Source organism: Perissodus microlepis, chromosome 13 (genome assembly GCF_051167445.1).
Source record: "Perissodus microlepis isolate ML-2025 ecotype Zambia chromosome 13, ASM5116744v1, whole genome shotgun sequence".
Lineage (NCBI taxonomy): Eukaryota > Metazoa > Chordata > Actinopteri > Cichliformes > Cichlidae > Perissodus > Perissodus microlepis.
Window position 1 is genome coordinate 30,735,883 of NC_140473.1, and position 17,522 is coordinate 30,753,404.

The 17,522-nt window shown below is 42.5% G+C and overlaps 1 protein-coding gene and 1 long non-coding RNA gene across 2 annotated transcripts in view; one reads left to right on the forward strand and one right to left on the reverse strand.

Annotated features, from left to right (window-relative positions):
* The window catches only part of hectd2 (HECT domain containing 2), a 54,110-nt gene extending 38,457 nt beyond the window's left edge, over positions 1-15,653 (forward strand). Inside the window, exons 17-22 of the mRNA XM_084948535.1 lie at positions 1,085-1,159; positions 4,568-4,655; positions 6,531-6,637; positions 9,363-9,478; positions 10,479-10,622; positions 11,633-15,653. Coding sequence (XP_084804661.1) covers positions 1,085-1,159; positions 4,568-4,655; positions 6,531-6,637; positions 9,363-9,478; positions 10,479-10,622; positions 11,633-11,753 — 651 coding nt within the window. The 3' untranslated portion in view covers positions 11,754-15,653. The remainder of the gene's footprint in view (positions 1-1,084; positions 1,160-4,567; positions 4,656-6,530; positions 6,638-9,362; positions 9,479-10,478; positions 10,623-11,632) is intronic.
* Positions 4,649-7,942, reverse strand: LOC146375378 (uncharacterized). The gene is made up of 3 exons (XR_014801963.1): positions 7,878-7,942; positions 5,820-5,921; positions 4,649-5,473 (listed from the first exon to the last, which is right to left on the reverse strand). It is a non-coding gene; the product is annotated as an uncharacterized LOC146375378 (long non-coding RNA).
* Positions 15,654-17,522: the final 1,869 nt, after the last annotated feature.

Genomic DNA, 17,522 nt, shown 5'->3' on the forward strand with positions numbered 1-17,522 from the left:
ACAGTAGCTGCATGTGTACTTGTATTTGCATAGGCTGAGTTGATTCAGTTGCAATAGTCACCATGTCAGATGCAGTTCCCTGTAGTTGGATTGCTTGCAGTTGTTGCCACAACAGTTCCAGCTGTTGCTGGAGTTTGAAGAGGTGCCATGTTTAGTTGCAGGTGTTGCTGTGGTTTGCTTATATTGCTGCACTTTTTAATGGTTGGGTTAGTTGCAGAAATTGCCATGTTAGCCACAAGAGTTGCTGTAGTTGTTATTTTAGTTGCAGTTTACGTGCAGTTTAGCTGCGACTTCAAGAGATAATAAAGATGTTTGTCATTCGTCTGTTCATTCATACGTGAAGACCTTCAGAAAGATCGTGAAACATCTCCTGACGGTCAGTCCGAGTTATCCGATACACGAGCTGCTTCACATCCAACACCTTCGTCCTCATGAAGGTCAAACCTCTCCTTCGTAGTATACACACACACACAGGGGTGCTATAACTGTCCCTGTAGTTGTGTAACAGCAGGGAATCAGATATAGTTTGAGGCCTGAGTTGATGCTGGAACCATAACTCTGGAAACTCTCCAGGAACAGACTTTATCCAAACACCAGTGGGATTCACCGTGTTTGCCTCAGAGCGCCTTAAAGCTGTAAAATCAATCGTAAGTGAGAAGGACGATGACGTAACGACACAAAACACAAATAAATGTACTGATTAGTTGCTTCCGTGCCATCTCGGGTCTTCTTTGTCCCCACATTACTGATTTCAGATATTGGCGTCAGAGTCATTATTCGCAGCTCAGCGGAGCTTTGATTTATTGCTTCTGAGGTATGTCGACGTTTTGAGGTGGGGCATAGCCAGACTAAACTCATTAGAGCTCAGACCTCAGGCGAACTGTGTGAGACATTTGTCATCTTCGTGTTCTGTCAGAAGAGGGTGTGTTTAAAACGCTGTTTCATTCCTAACCTGCAGTCACAGAGTTTTCCCTCCAATCCATCAACACCAAACAAAAGCTGTGACTTACACAAATGAAAAATGCTGCAACTCATTCATGCGTTTCCTGATTCTGACCTCTCGACCTCTCGTGTCCGTCTGCAGGAGCTGGCTCACGGTTTGGGAGAGCTGCTAAGCTATGAGGGAAATGTGGAAGAGGACTTCTACCTCACCTTCCAGGTAAAACTCTTCTTTTAAAGCAGCTTGTGTAGGATTTGCTGAGCAGAGTCAACAGTGCCCTCTGTGGCCACCAGTGGTAACTACAGGGTTCTGCTACATTAGGCTAGCAATTTGGACATGAAAACAACAGCAAAGAGACAAACTGGTTTTAGAGACAGTTCCTCGTCTCCTGTTGTGCGCTCAGTTGCAGCCAACAATCGTCCGAATTGTTGTTGGGAGAATGAAAATGAGGCAGAAAAGGCAAAAGAACAGCTAACATGGCTGACATTTAGCTTAGTTAGCTACTTTGTTAACTTCCTGCTGCACAGCATTGCATTCAGTTTGCTTTCAGCACTCATAAGAGTTCAACCCAAGTTATAAGAAGCCAATCTTGGGCTTTGAAAAAAAGGGGAGTGGTAATGAAAGTGATGTGACTTGCCCTCGTTAAAGCCGTTAAAGTTACTTGCTGTTGTGTTACAGCCCTGAAGCTCAGATAGGAGACTTACTTTACCTCAGAGATTTGTGATGTTGAATAGCTTCTGCACATGTTTCCACTCTTGCAAAAGGTGTGAAAATGCAGAAATGCCACTTGTATAAAATCTGACAAAGACTTTCCTTTGTTGTCCTCTTGGATTGAGTTCAGCTGTTAACTGTAATTGAATAAAGGTGTAAATGATTACCTGACTGCAGGATTTTATTGATTCCGGTTGTTAATGATGTGAAAGAGACCTCACTACATGGAAAATTTCCAAGCAGCTATTGTTAGAACTGTTATATGCACACACACCACAGACATCAAGATTAAAGTGTATGAAGGTGGCGACAGACAGCTGTGACTGCTCTGGTAATTTTAGAGCAGTGGGTGACCTGGATCAGTTCCACCGATGACGTCCAGCCAGGAAGTCAAATGTCAAACACAAACTACGAATGAACGTTTATTTCACTAACAACATCAGAGTAACAAAAATTTAAAAACATAGTGCTTTCTTGATACAGATGTGTCTGAAACTGTCTAATAGTTTGGAAACCTGGTTTTCAGGGTTCAGTCAGATTATTGATCTTTTTAAAGCATCAGCCTGTGATGACAAACACCAACACAGAAGTGCTAAATAACCTGAGGTTGGCCCTAACGGGGTCATTCCCCCATATGCTTTTAAATTTAAAGGAAAAATAACCTCAGAACCTTCTTCCTGTTTAGATCAGCAGATGTAATCACCTGCTGACTAACAGGATGCTCACAACCTCCTGCATTAGTCATGACAAAGCAGGTCTTTCATTTTCCTGGAATATGCACAAAAATAGTATATTTGTTCATCAGTTTACGCACTTAAATATCAGATTACTGCAAACAGATTACAGAGAGGTTGCAGTGTGAGTTTTAAAGCCTGTGGAAACAATTTAAAATGAGCTCTTCCTGCTTAACTTTGCATTTTGTAGCATCTTGCATATTTAGCGAACAGTCTGGTTGTATCAGGCTGCTTCGTGCTATGTCGAGGTTAAAGGTGAAGCTGGAGCATGTGTGCAAACAGCAGAGAGGAGGTGTTATTTTAACCCAGTGTGTCAGCTCCCTGTGAGCTGCGGGCTGGTCACAGTCCCACCTCTGTGTGCTACACATGAACTCACTGACTTACAGTTTGCTGGATCAGTTTGGTTAGCTCCGGCTCACTGTGTCCTATTCTTGTATGTTTCTACTTCAATGTATTCCTTTCACTGCATTTATGCCCCTCTGTAAGCAATGCTACAGGCTACACTGAAATAATAAATTCTCTACAGTAACCATAGCTGTAAACCCGAAATGAAAGTGTATTTTTAAACATTTCCTGGCTCTGAATGAGCCTTTTGGGGATGATGAGGCACACAAGCACAATTATTACACATACTGTAAAGGCAGTGAGTATGTTACCTTATTAGCTCCCTGCCTTTTCGTTTGACTTTTGGCTTTTCTTAAAATCTCTCCGGGGGAACCAAAACATTAAAAAACTCATCCACCCATTGAAAGCATCGACAGGTGAGGTAACAGCACATCACAGTGGTTATTTCATTTCAAAAGCAGCTGTCACAGTCGATGTGTTGGAACCAGGAAAAATGTCCAGCATCAGTGTCTGAACAACTCTGACAATCTCACTGTGAATGTGTCAGAGCGTCTACGAGGCGACAGGTGTTGTAGGTCTTACTGGTGCACACTGAGCTCAAGGATTATTTGTGCCGGAGGATCATTATCAAACCTAAGAGCTGCTGCAGCCACAACAATGGACATGTGAGTGTGAGAGTGGAGCGATGAATGAAGGGTGCCTCAGGTTTTCTTGTGCATCATGTGGACAGTCAGGTGCTGATAGACCTTGAGCCCTGGCTATTTTGACATGCACATATACATTGCTGCTGATCACGTACACCGGTTTGTGGCCGCGGAATTCCCCGATGGCAGGATAATGTGCCCGGGTAAACTCTGCACATTGTTCAGCAGTGATCTGGAGAACATGACTAAAAGGTGAACGTGTTCACGCAGCGTCCAGATTCCCCAGAGCTCTATCCGATTGAGCATCTGTCGGATATTCTGGAAAAACAAGCTGCAGGTGAAGCTGCAACCTGGTCTGAAAATGCAGGAAAAAATGACACCTTTAATATTCTGAAACTTGTTTTACCAGCCACTTATCACACATGGTGATATGACCCTGAAGACTTACTCAAAATGTACTTTTCTAAGTTTACTCCAGTTTTTAATCAGAACCAAATCAAACATCCCGGGTACCAGCACTTATTCATATCCTCTACGGCACAGCCATTAACATGGTATTAACAAGCCGAGCCAATAACAAGTTTGACACTGTATGATATATCCCATTATAGAAATTAAATAGATTTGCTAACAGGTTTTAACAAAGGCTTTTTAACAAGTTATGAGGGCTCAAAAAAGGCCCAATCTACCCACTGCCGTGTACTTTGAGGACATGACAAATTTTACATGGCTTCATTAAATATGTTGGAGCAATTGGACAAAAATCATCTGATTCTAATCAGATGGGAACTTTTCTTCGATTTGATGATGTTTGAATTGAGCGATCCACGACGAAACCACAACATGGAGACGATGAGTTGTTTGTGTGCCGTTTGTTGACCTAGCTCGCTGACTTCCTGGATTCTTGTCCTCGCATCAGATTGCCAAGAAATTCATTGTTAATCTTTCGTTAAGTGAAAGTAACCACTATCTGAAAAATAAAGTAAGAGAGCGAGACCGGTGAGCACGCCGTGACTGCCTGGTTGTTTCTTTTTGGCAGTCTTGGCTGATATGGCTGCTGATTTGAAGATAAGCAGAAACACATTCATGATCTAAAATCAACTCGATGTTCCAGTGCCGGGGCTTTCTTCACTGATGGCCTACAACAGTTTGTGCACCATTGCATATGTGATGTTGATTTTTGTGCGTTTCAGGTGTTCCAGGAGGAGATGGGCGTGGTCAAATCCTACAACCTGAAGCCTGGAGGAGACAAAATTCCCGTCACCAAGCAGAACAGGAAGGGTGAGTCCACACTGCAGTCACCATTGGCAGTAACTCACCTCCAAGGCAACAGATATTCTCACTGGCACTCAAAGAGCATTTTGTACCTGTATGAACCTGCGTCTTTAATTGCAGTGCAGTACTTGTACCTTTAATTGAGGATGAACTGTACTGCAAAACTGTGCTGCATATGATACTCACCTTCTGAAGTATGAAACAGAAAATCAGACAGCCAAACACTGAAGGGCACAGTCATAATAAATAGTAGTAAGTAGTAGTAGTAAATTTGAGACGGAGTCTAGGGTTTAGAGTTTAGTAACTTCATAAGTTACAGTACAACTTGGCATTTTGACCCTAGGTTACAAATTCATAGTAAACAGTACACAGCGTAGCCTTTGAACTGTGGAAGTAATAAAAGGGTGGTGGTTGCACTCCTGACCTGATGCCCTGAACTTAAACTGGTTCTTTGAGATCACAGATACGTCCACGCAGCGATCAAAACAGGACATTTAGAGAGTGATCCAAATATATTGCTGAAAGCAATCTGGAGGTGCACAAGAAGATGACCTTGAGAGGAGATATGGTTTTTACCTTTTATGTGCAGAGTCACTACACTTGACCTTTTACACAGCTACAAACTATAGCACTCGTAGGGATCATCATTATAATCACATGAGGTCAATAACGGCTCTCTGATAAAACTTTGTTGATGACGTTAATCAGGTTTCTTTGGTTCATTACCTGACAGCAAAGTCACCTTTAGGTGCCTCTCTGGACCGTTGCCTGAAGATCTCAGGCTGTCCTGTCAAGCGGTCATGTTCTTGTTGAAAGCCAGGCATCTGAGTTGGAGTCATTTTAGAGAATAGAGTTTCTAATTTTAATTGAGGCAAATGAAAAGGCTTTTGGAAACATCAAGACATGAGATGACGGTAGTGTTACAAAGTTAAGATACACAATTGATTATTAGACTAAGTTTTGATAGCTGTATTTCTTAGATCAAAACTTTTGAACCAGTAACTATTGGTTTGAACTATTGGTTTGAACCAATAACTATGGGTTCAAAAGTGGACCAGAACAGGGAAGGAGGCAACACTCCTCTCCTGTTCTTTTATTTTAACAGTGTGTTTTGTGACTGTGCTCTTCTCTGTGGCTGACGGACCAACAACACAAGCAAGAGTGACTCACATTTCCCACAGTGTTGTAAAAAGCCTCCATCTGGCAGCAGATGCTCTCTGCAGGTAGACGGGTGTCTGCAGTTCTCTACCGTCTTCATGATCTCCCAGAAAACTACAGTGGCAAACCACATGGGAACCGTTAGTGTTGGCAGCAAATTCAGTAGATGCTGAGACCATCATCTGATAAACATGCAGCATAAGAAGCTGGATGTAAAATCAACGGATTGGTTCGGATGAGCATTCGCTGAATAGCTGGAAAGATATTTCAGGGTTGGGCTGATGGATTCATATAAGACTCTGCAGTCTCTGAACTTTTAATGCAGTGCACTTAGTGACGAAATTGTTCCAGCGTGAAATCAGCTCTGTGATCCAACATCCTCATTAATGTAAAGAGAGCTACTGTCCTGCAGTCTTTAAGAGTCTCGAGTGTGTAATCCTGAGGAACACCTTTATTGCGCCTTCTGTGCTCTTTAACTCCATGCGAGCAGTGAAACCTGGCTCAGGCAAAAAGCCTCTTTGTTCCTCCTGGGGGGATAAAGTCCAGCTGAGCACATCAACTCTGCTTCTGTTATTAAACTTGATTTTCCATCCAGTGGCTCTTGTTGGGGTCCGGGCCCACTCGTTACCAGCATCCCTCTCGCTGTGTTTGCTGAACGGAGGAGCCAAGGCTGAAGGGCAAATGTTTGTAATGGAAATCAAACTGTTTTTTCTCTTTCCACAGAGTATGTCCAGCTCTATGTCGACTTCCTGCTGAATAAATCCATTTATAAACAGTTTGCTGCCTTCTACCACGGCTTCCACAGTGTGTGCGCATCGGACGCACTCATGGTGAGTCTGCTACAAAATGTGTTATTTAAAGACCAATATATCCTTTTCTTAAGCATTTCTTAACATAGACTCTTACACAAAGACACCCATCCATTCCCTTCCACCTGATCATGGCACCTTTAAAATATTTCTCTGTCACATTTTAAACATTCAAATTAAACTCGAGGGAGATAGAACAGGCCAAACTGTGCACTCCATCCAGTGAAGGGCTTCTCAAAATACCAGTTCTCTGTTTGTTTCGAGATAAACTTTGTATAAATTTGCTGGAGAAACAATTCAAATAGTGCCAGTCATGTAAGATTTATCGCTTCCTGAGCAGCGACCGTGAAGGAAAGAAAACCCTCATGCGTTGATTATTTTTTGTGTTAGTAGGACGTTTTAGATTATGGAGTCAAACCCACAGTCTTTCTTACAGTTAGAGGTAAAGCTGCCCAGTTTGACCCCCGTTTATCAGCCGAGTCTGAATCTGGGTCAGACAAACGACGAGTCAAACTGTAAAGAGTAAAGTGGCAGCAGGTCTCAGGCATGCTGATAATAACTCGCTCCACTGGCCTCCTTATATCAGTTTGGGAAAAAACAGCATGCGTACCATGTCCGTGTGCTTTTCCAGGAACGTCTCTATGATGGTTTTGATCATTTATGATTAGTTTAGTGATATATACATTTCAGTTTACAGTCACTGTAAGACTGGATTAAACTTGCTTGTGATTGTGGATGCAGACGACTGCAGACACGTTGGCTGAGCAGGTGTTTGGTTTTGGTTTTTTTGGAGTAGCTTTTGCATTACAACAAATCGGAGTGCACAATGAGGAAAGTTACATCACTGGGAATCTACACACACTGATGTGGAAACACTGGCCTAACTCATCTTTGCTTACTGCACTTCTTCTGCAACTAATTTTACAAGTACACCAAAAGTCTAGAGCTCTTCCTGTCTTCTTTACATGTGCCTCGTTACTTGGACTCGATCATTCTCCGAGCAGCATAAAGATTGAATTGATGCACGTGGGAGAAAATTAACTTTGAGAATGTCCGAACATCAGAACGCCTCTCTTTGGACCACAGCGTTGGATAAGCCGATCGACATCCATCCTGATCAATGCAAATTGCTCACATTAAGAAATAAAGTAAATGCAATTTGTTCAGCATCTGTTATTTTCCCAGTATGATGACTTTTATTTTATTTTGTTAAGCTGTTATCAACACGATTATCCTGACAAAGTAAAAATAAAAGCCTCACCGTCTTTCTGAGCTGACTTCCTAAAAGCAGGTAGTGATGTTATGATGTGCTGGCGTGAGTTTGACCTACTTCTGCTTTCTGAGCAATACTTTTTTTTTTCAGTTTTCCTGACATGACTCTGACTCTTCCGTTTACTGTCGCTCTTTGAGTCACGTCCGCACCCGCTGACGTTTCAAGATGTGATGAGACAGCCCTACAGTATTTTTGCTGGGGGCGTGTTTGGCTTTGAGGGTTTCACACTTTGCGTCTGTGTGAGTATTGATGGAGTTTCTAGCAGCTAAATGAACTGGGTCAGATGTCTCAAGATCAGTTTGTTTTCCTTCGTTCTTTGCGGTTCGCTGTTTCAGTCTTTGTCCTGCACAGATAGGTCAGGATGAGGCTGCGTGCTCATAACCTGCTTTCACCTTGCAGGCAGTTTATTTTTCATTTATAGAAAATAAAGTGAAACTTTCACTGGATTCCTGTGAAGTTGACTGTTTGACACATCGGATGCTATCAGCTGCTGAGCTCTGACGAGACTTCCTGTTTCTCCTCCTCGTTTACTGTTTGAGCTTCACTTACACCGCCCGAGCAGCGGAAGCGATTCTGTGTTTAGGTGGTGTTATGTTTTAGTTTATTAATTTAGAAGAAGCTGGTATGTGGCAAGGCTGCTGAGCTTCTGTATAGTGACATCAGCTCTGTGGGTTAAAACATTTAGACTTCCAAGGTTAAAATGTCAAATTCTGCTTATTAAATGGAAATCTGTTTATGTTTATTAAACATATTTGCTTTATTTTGTCTTTAGTTTATATTTATTGGTAATTTAGGGACCGTTTCCATTTAGTACATATTTTGTGTAACCTGTACAGCACTGAAGAAACAGAGTTCAACATAAGCTCAGACTGCATGAAGTGCAGTAATAAGAACAGCTGAGCAGTGTGCTCCAGCCCACATTCATATGATTTCCAGAAATAAGACTGCATCAGTTGATTTAATTGAATAAGACTGAAATTCATGCAGTCTTATTCTATTAGGAAATATTCCAGTCTTTCTCTGGCTGTGGCTGGAGGAGCCTGCATGAAACTAGAATTAGACCAAACACGTTCACACTTGTAGACCAAAGTGTGCCGAATCATTGCACCTCAGACACGTCAGAATAGTTTGAAGATGATGCGACATGTTGGTTATTGACCTAATGTGACTTCTTGTCCAACATCATGAACAGAATAGCCTTCTGTATTGTTCAGCCAACACCAACTTTAAGTAACTTTAAGCCTGAACACAAACCAAAATGGATATTTTACAAAACAAAAATTTACAAAAAAAAAAAAAAGAAATTGTTATAAAGGAGAAAACTACCCATCAACCTGACAGCTGCAGATTACAGCCGCACACACGTGTGAATAATTGGTGTTGTGCTGAACATTAATGTGGGAAAACAAACATAGCAGCTGAGGTTTTTTCTGAATCGTATATCATTTGTGTTTTATCGTCTGGTGTTTGCAGTTGCTTCGGCCTGAGGAGGTGGAGATGTTGGTGTGCGGGAGTCCAGAGCTCGACATGAGCGCCCTGCAGAAAGCTGCTCAGTACGAAGGATACAGCAAGACCGACGCCACCGTACGGTACGACCCCAGCACTTCCTGTTTACTAACACTAGCTAACTTCTGTGCACACATACCTCACACTCTGCTTGGACAGAGAACCTCTGTACATTTTCTGTTTTTAGGCTGACCCCACTGTAAGTTTTCCATGCACAAATTACATAATGTGATGAGATCAGCGCACCCGTTAAAATGTTACTGTTGCTCGGCTCCTTTGACTTTTATTGTCGCTCCAGACCATAAAGTGGAATTACGGCCCTTTTTGTCTCTCCTCAGCTCTGATTGTTTGTTGAAATAAGGTGGAAGTAACGTGTGCAGGGTGCAAATGTTTGCTTTGGATTCATTTTCTTGCAGGGTGTAATTCTCACTTGTTTTTCTCTCTCTCACTCACACACACACACACACGCACGCACACACACACACACACACACACACACACACACACACACACACACGCAGGCCTTTGTTTTTGGCGGTGAGGGAGGAAAATGCCGACACTTGTGAGCCGCAGATATTGTAACTCAGCGTGCTGCTGACAAGCAGCTGCAGGCCTGTTATACAACTTCAGTGCTGTCTGCCTGCTGTGATGCCAGCAGTTTCAAAAATTCTTGTTAGTGTTTGTCTGATTAAAGTTTCATTTTGCACTTTGTTTTGTCAGCTAATATTGGTGTCTCGACCACACAAATAAAGATCGCAATAATCATATAAATGATGTCACACGATCGAACTCACCTTTAAAAGTTAACAAAGCGAGAAACGTTGAAGGCTACAAGCAAGTAAGTTTGGACGGGAGCAATGCTCGGGGTGGGACGGACAGTTTGTCGCAGGGCTCTCAGTGATCATGATATTCATTTTTCCTTTTTATTTTATTGATTTTTCTGTCTCTGTAGTTACTGCTTGAATGACAGCGAGCGTCCAAGTGTTTCTTTTCTCGTTTTAACCCTTAGAGAATCCACTTCCCCTCTCCGAGTCTCTGTAATTGATTTGTTTATTTTATTATATGATCTTCGTGCTGTTGCAGATGTTTCTGGGACGTGGTGTTGGCCTTCCCTCTGGAACTGCAAAAGAAGCTCCTCCACTTTGCCACAGGGAGCGACCGCGTTCCAGTCGGAGGAATGGCCGACCTCAACTTCAAAATCGCCAAGATTGATGTCCCGACCGACTGGTAGGTTTTTAAAAAACTGCCATATTAAGACGAGGACTCGGGCTGCACACTGTCAGCTCTGAAACATAATGCACACGGAGCAGTCCTCAGACTGCAACTGTGTGAGGTCTGCACACTTGACTGCAGGTGCCTCTGGGAACAAACACAGACACACTTTGAACAGTTTGCATAATCAGTCTTTAAGAATGCCTCGAGTGTCTTGAACAGACAAAATTGTTTCATTCCATCCTCATTTTTCGGGTTAGATTTTCAGAAGCGTTCGAGTCGCGCGGCTGAAACTCCCTCGGCTGACTCGCTGGAGGTTTAGGTTTGTGGAGCTGTTTACATAAGACTCACTGTTGAACTTTAACAAACTCTGGATCTGGGTCAGGAATGAGCAAGCTGGCCCACTGCTGCTTACACACACACACACACACACACACACACACACACACACACACACACACACCTTTAATCTCTAACTAAACACACTCTAAAATGTTTCCTTAATTGTTTCCTTTTCTTTGTTCCTTTTGTCGAAGCACCAGGAGCTGATAGATAATAAAGCTGTGTGGGAAAATGCTAACAGCTCTGTATATATTGGGCTGTATAATATTAATTATGGAGGCATTCGATGATCAACTTTGGGATTAACAATTTGGACATGTGGGTTTTTCTGGCTCACTCACAAGTGATTGTCACACTTTGTAGTTATTAATTAGAGACTTTGTCATCTGGAATTATTGCGTTTGATCTCCCTTTACAAAGTTTTTTTGTTAGAAAAGTATCATGTGAAGAATGCATGAGCAGTGCTGCTGTGCAGAGGAGCTCTGGCTTCTGCTGATCCCTCTGTGCAGCAGCTGCAGCCTCAGTGAGGCTTCAGTGGTCAGTGTTAACATCTCTGACTTTTTGTCTTGATGCAATCATTTTAAAGTGATGCAACCTCAATGAAAAGGGTGATGAAAGAGTGATTTCACTGGCACCTCTTTATGTTTCACTGTATAACTTTGTTTTTCTTTTTCTCTCTGCAGGCTGCCGATCTCTCACACCTGTTTCAATCAGATCTGTTTGCCTCCGTATCGAACCAGGAAGGAGCTCAAACAGAAACTGACCATTGCCATCTCCAATGCTGAGGGCTTTGGCCTTGAGTGACTAATCTGCACACACAAACTCCCACATATACACACAGACTGTTTGCAGTGCTATCTGAAACTTTTTCCGCAACGCATCTGAGATCAGAAAGGAAATAAGTTGCTCGTTGTGAGTCAACACGTTGAGCAACTTTCTTATGAAGATGGATTCATCGATGGTTCAAATCTGCGGTGCACGAGATGGAAGCTTTGCCAGGAAAACAGCTGCAGAGAAACTCCAGAAATCCTTTAGTTTGTGCGTGGACTCTGTTCATTCTGTGATTCAACAACACCAACAACACCAACTCTTTAAGCACTTTAGTTTACTGCATGCTTACCCACCACAGAATACAGTGAAGGAGGCATGTGTTCAAACCTAAATCCATCACAACAGTCCCAAACGTTCAGCCAGATTCATGAAGAACAAACTTCAGACAGTGAGAGAACAAAGAGTCCTGAGTGATGATGGCTAATGTCAACACCACAGAGTCAGTCTGGGATTACACGAAGGGCCGAGATGCTTGGAACAGCTGACCTGCCGAGTGGCTGGATAAATAGACGCAGACAAAGACAGACACTGATCTCTGCAGCAGAGCAGCAGAATACTAAATTCAAACAAAAGGCAGGGCAAAAGAAAAGTTAATGCAGAAGAAACTGCCCTGCAGAAAATCACAAAGCACGATAAATACAGGTGAACATAACAGAAAAAATACACTAATAAAGAAATGACACAGAAACTACTGACGAAACAATAATGATGATAAAAGGCCAATAAAAAAAAAACTAATCCTAATGCGTCCTAATGGCTAATGTTTGGTCACCTTTAGGTTGACCCAGAAGATGTAAGGCTGTGTGTGCTGGAGCCCCTGAAAGGGATGGTGTGGTTAAACTATTCCCATGTTTCTGCCAGCAGGCTCCACATTAGCTAAAGTCACACGAGTGTTCGCCCTGTGGTAGCTAGGATAGGCCACATACACCCCCCGGGACTCTGAACTGGATAAGCAGAAGAGAATGTGTGCCATCACAGACCGTCTCAAACTGCAGTTAAGGTGTTGAGGTTTCAGGCACGGGTATACCTGTGCAGGGCAGTGCAAAGGGATGCTGGGAGCTTGGTATATTTGCCAAGGGAAAAGCTGTAACTAGAGGATAAGATGGAGTAAAGTAGGACCCTAAATCTAACCTCGGGGTCTGGCACATGCAATGACAGCTGTAGATCTATAAATCATTTTGCATTGTTTCAGAACTTTTACACAACCCTGTAGATACCATACAAAAAGAAATAGAACTATCTTAAAAAGTTATGTTTTATACAGAATTTCATATATTTGTAGGTCCATGCCACTGAAACCCGGTTATATTTGTTCCCTTAAACCTTATATAACTAAAAACTAAACGTCTCTTAAAGGTTGCTGCTTTCTTTGGGTAAATATTCAAATCGAGTCATTTTTAACCAATGACCTGCTGTTTGCCCACCACTGAACATTTACTTTGGAGAGGCTCTGGCCTAACAGGAAGTTCACTGAGGATTTGTTCGGCAGTAGCACGCTCCTGAGTACTCATCATTTAAACATTTTCATTTAAATCAAGTAAAAGTAGAAACCGGAGGCGAATGTTTCGGACAGAAACGCCTCCGGAGGGGAGATTAGTGTCAGTCCTGACTGAGGCATTTGAAACGTGTTGCATATGGTTTTGTTTGGTTTGCACTGTGAGGACTTAAAGCTTTGCTGGATGTGCTACCGTGAGATGTACGTCGATCGTCTTGTGAACAGTGTTTTGCTTGTTTTTTGACGTTGCTGCCTGTTTTATGGAACAAAGGCTGCAGCAGTTCTTTGAAATGTTTTGAAATGATGACGCAGTTAAAGCTGAGCTGTTGATTAATATTTGTTTTCTTTTTTAATTTTGGTTTTCTTCTTTTGTTTTCATGAGTGACGGCTGCCCTCGGGCTGAGAGCCGGCCTGTAGCCGAGGGCTGACAGATTTTATCACAAAGTCATCTTTGTGCCCGAGAGAAACAACTCGAGTTAAGCACCTCTGTCTGACATGCACTGCTCGTTAATTTCCTTATTGGACTTATCTCGGACACTTATTTAAATTGATGAAAAAAGTCCATTCTTGCCACCAGCATCATAAACGTTTCAAAAAGTTGGAACTTTACGACTCGCTATTGTTGTTTCCACATCCAACAAAAATTGGAATTAGCTTTATCCTTGGGATAAGAATTGGTATCCAGTGGGTTAAACTTGGGGGTAGGAGGCCTGGGAAAGCACTGAGTTCAATGAAACTGCATGCCCCTCCACCCATGCACAGAGTGGAGCAGTGGCTGTCACAGAAAGCAGGAACAGAGAGACACTCTGAGCCAAAATATGAGATCCATCATCAAACAGAACCAAACGCAGCACTGTGCTCGGGTCCTGAGAAACGCCTCATCAACTGTTGATGAGATTAGTACGAATCTTTAGGTCTACACCAAAACCTAGATTTGTGTTAACCCAACATTTGCCGTATCTTGCTGACAGACACACAAATTCACTGAAAAAAGAACTGGTTATTAGGTGACTCTGTGTTCTCTGGATTTCAGGGTTCATTCTGTAGTCGAGATGAGGTTATCTTGAGGCTTTGGAGCAGGAATGGGACACTGTTTTACTCATTGTTTCACATGCCCTTGAGTAATCAGGTATTTCAGAGAAAATGTTTAGTTTAACTTTATCAGTAGTGGAAAGTGACCCATGTAGAGCTCAAGAGGCCGTTAAGTGTCAGTTTCAGAGCGGTGAGGATTGATTTATATTTAAAATTTACAGCACAAGAGATTCTTTGATCTTCCTAGAAAGAAAATAATGCGATTTTTCTTCCCTGCATAATCAAATAGAGCCATCATCATTTCCATCACGAGTGCAGTGCTGCTGTTTTTCCCCAAAGTGGTGTTTATAGTGTAACAATGACTCTGCAGTTGTTACGTTGTAGCTTCAGTTCAAGGGAGCAAAGTTACTTTGTAAGGCCTTAAAATTCGTTCACTGCAGAGTTTAATGAGTCGGGTAAAAAGCCGGTTGGCATCCAGACTCCCTGCTTCTTTAACTTTGTTGAACTTTTTTGGCTTCGAAGCCGCTCTCTCCTCTCTCTACAGCTGGGCGGCGGTAATTCCAAACCCCCAGCGCTCTCTTATGCAATGTTACCATGGCAAAATGTCTGAAATCCTAAAGAGACACTGAAGTAACCAAGCAACAACCGAGCAAGCCGTATGGATGCGCCATCCAAACATCAACCTAATCTGGGTCAGTCTTTCACACTCAGCTATAGGGTCTGAGAAAGCCCCTGACGCAACAATGGGTCCTTTCTGTCATTTAATGAGCAGCAGCAGGAGCCAGAAGAGGCAGCCCGTCTCCAAGCATCTGTTGGAAAAGGCCTCCGTGGCACATTTGCATCGCGTTAGCCGCTTTGCTAAATACAAAAAAAGACACATTTTACATGTCGGGAGACGGGAACTGAGAGGAACGTGGACGTCGGGGGTAATGTGATGTCACTCAAGTGTCTTCCTGAAATGTTGATTTGACCCGGGTGTGTTTTACGTGAATAGGACCAAGCTGTGTCAGGTTATGCAGTGGAGACGGCAGTGCAGAGACCTTCTTGAAAATCAGTTTGAAAATAGTTCAAACCGATTCAAAGATTTGTTGCGGTGTAATAATTTTCACGTCCGATATGTAAATAAGTGCAGACGCCACTTAAAAAGTCTCGTGTTTGTTTTCACAGGGAAGGTGTCAAATGTGTTTTATCCTTTGTTTTGTTGGGTTTTATCATGGGTTGACTTTGCATGACTCATATTTGAAACCTATTATGCTTTTCTGCTGCCCAAATCTTACGTAACATACTGTGTTTGCTCCACAAGTATTTACAGTAAAAGCCAATGAGGGCTCGTCTCTATCTAGAAACTGGCCTCCTGAGTTTTCTTTCCATCCAGTTTTATTTTAATTCATGCACATCCTGGTGTTCAAGCTGGCAGCTGCAAAGACCACCACAGCCTCCTGCAGCTTCTCGCTGGGCAGCTGGATTAGTTTAGCTTAGGTTTTGTGGCTGCACCAGAGGAGCTGCAGATCAAGACTGGTAACTCACCTCGAGGCGAGCACAGCTTTTAGGTCACAGCATCACAGTGCAGTGCAAATTGTGGCTGCGTGATAATAAGTGTCTGTCAAGTGCAAATAGCTCTACTTCAAATTTGAACAAGGATACCAGCAAACCTGACTCATCAGCGGCGGTGGTGAAGCATTCAGTTTGGCTTCAAACTGAAACTCTCAGATATGCGGTCAGGTCCACCAAGGTTTAAATCAAACAACTGAAGTGCAGATTTTCAGTTTAATTCAAACATTTTAACAAAAAATGCATCAAAGTTTGGAGCCCATGGACATTATCAAATGATGCTCGTCCTCTGTTCAGACCAGATCCACTGGCAGACACATGAAATAGCGTTACCTCCTGTTGTGTTTGACAGCTTCAGGTCTTTCAGGCCTTTTCATGTACAGGTTGTTGATTTGGCCGCTCCTGAAGTTTCTGCTTTATGTCTGATATGTTAACGTTTCTTCATCTTAATCATGGTGTCCCTCACCATCGTCAGCGTCTCTTTGGAGCTCTTACCAAGAGTTCAAGCAGCTACTTTTGAGCCTCTGAAAATGAATAGATTTAAAAACTCTTTTTCAAGAGTGACCTGGCCAAGATGGACAGCAGTATGATCATGACAAGTACATACACACCAATCAAAGAGTAAAAACTAAAACACAGAAACAATCAAGTTCATAGGCGTCAGTATCAATCAAAGATGAATATCGTGGCAAAACTACTTGGTTTACAGAATTAAAATGATGAATAACTGATGTAATTGTCCAAAAACATATGAACCATATATAACTGTGACTAAGACGAAGTGTGATGGTGAACAAGTAGCTGTTTATGCACTGCTTCACCTCCACACCCCAAATACACAAACACGCCTCCTCTCTCCTTTTCTCTCCTTAAGTTTAGACACCAGTTCGCACTGACATTGCTTTTTTCTCATGCATATTTTTTCCTCCCCTTTTGTTGTGCCTCTCCGCCGTGGTGAGGCGGCCCACATTGATGCCGGGAACAAGAGATCTTATCGTTTACTAAACAAACAGAAATATGTAGGCCATGGCCAGCACGGCTTTGTTACTAAATAACCAAACAACAGTCCACCATTATATTTTTTAATAGGACTCCCGTCTGGCTGAGTCTGCAATTTTCTCCCTATTCATGTTCAAAAATAAGCACACAAATTTGCCAAGTGTCTGGACAATGACCTTAAGTTAGTCCTTTGTTTTTTTATGTTAGCGCTGCTTCCTGTGTGGATCAGCAGAGCAACCTTGAGGATTCCTTCTTTCAAATCTAGTTCATCCTTTCATTGATCTGTTATCATCATAACTCCACACGACTCCACGACAGCAGTAGAGGAGTGGCTGTGGCGGTGCAGTCACTGGTGGATTGTTATTGACACAAACCCTTTTTTTCAAAGTCAGTCTTCGCTTCTCTGTTTTTGTTTCCGTGCAGATTATCCCGGCTGGTTTGTCCCAGTTTAGTCTCTGCCAGCGGTCAAGGTGCTGATGGGTAATCGGTAGCTCACTCACAATGTAGCGCTCAAAGCTTCTCGCTAGCACTATGCCTACTTTCCTTAGTTTGTTCCCTGTGCCATTAGCAGAGCAACGTGGAATAACATTGCTTCATTAAACAGTTACCAAATGAGCTTCAAGCCAAACTTTAAATGATACCTGTGTCAGATAAGATGGTAACTG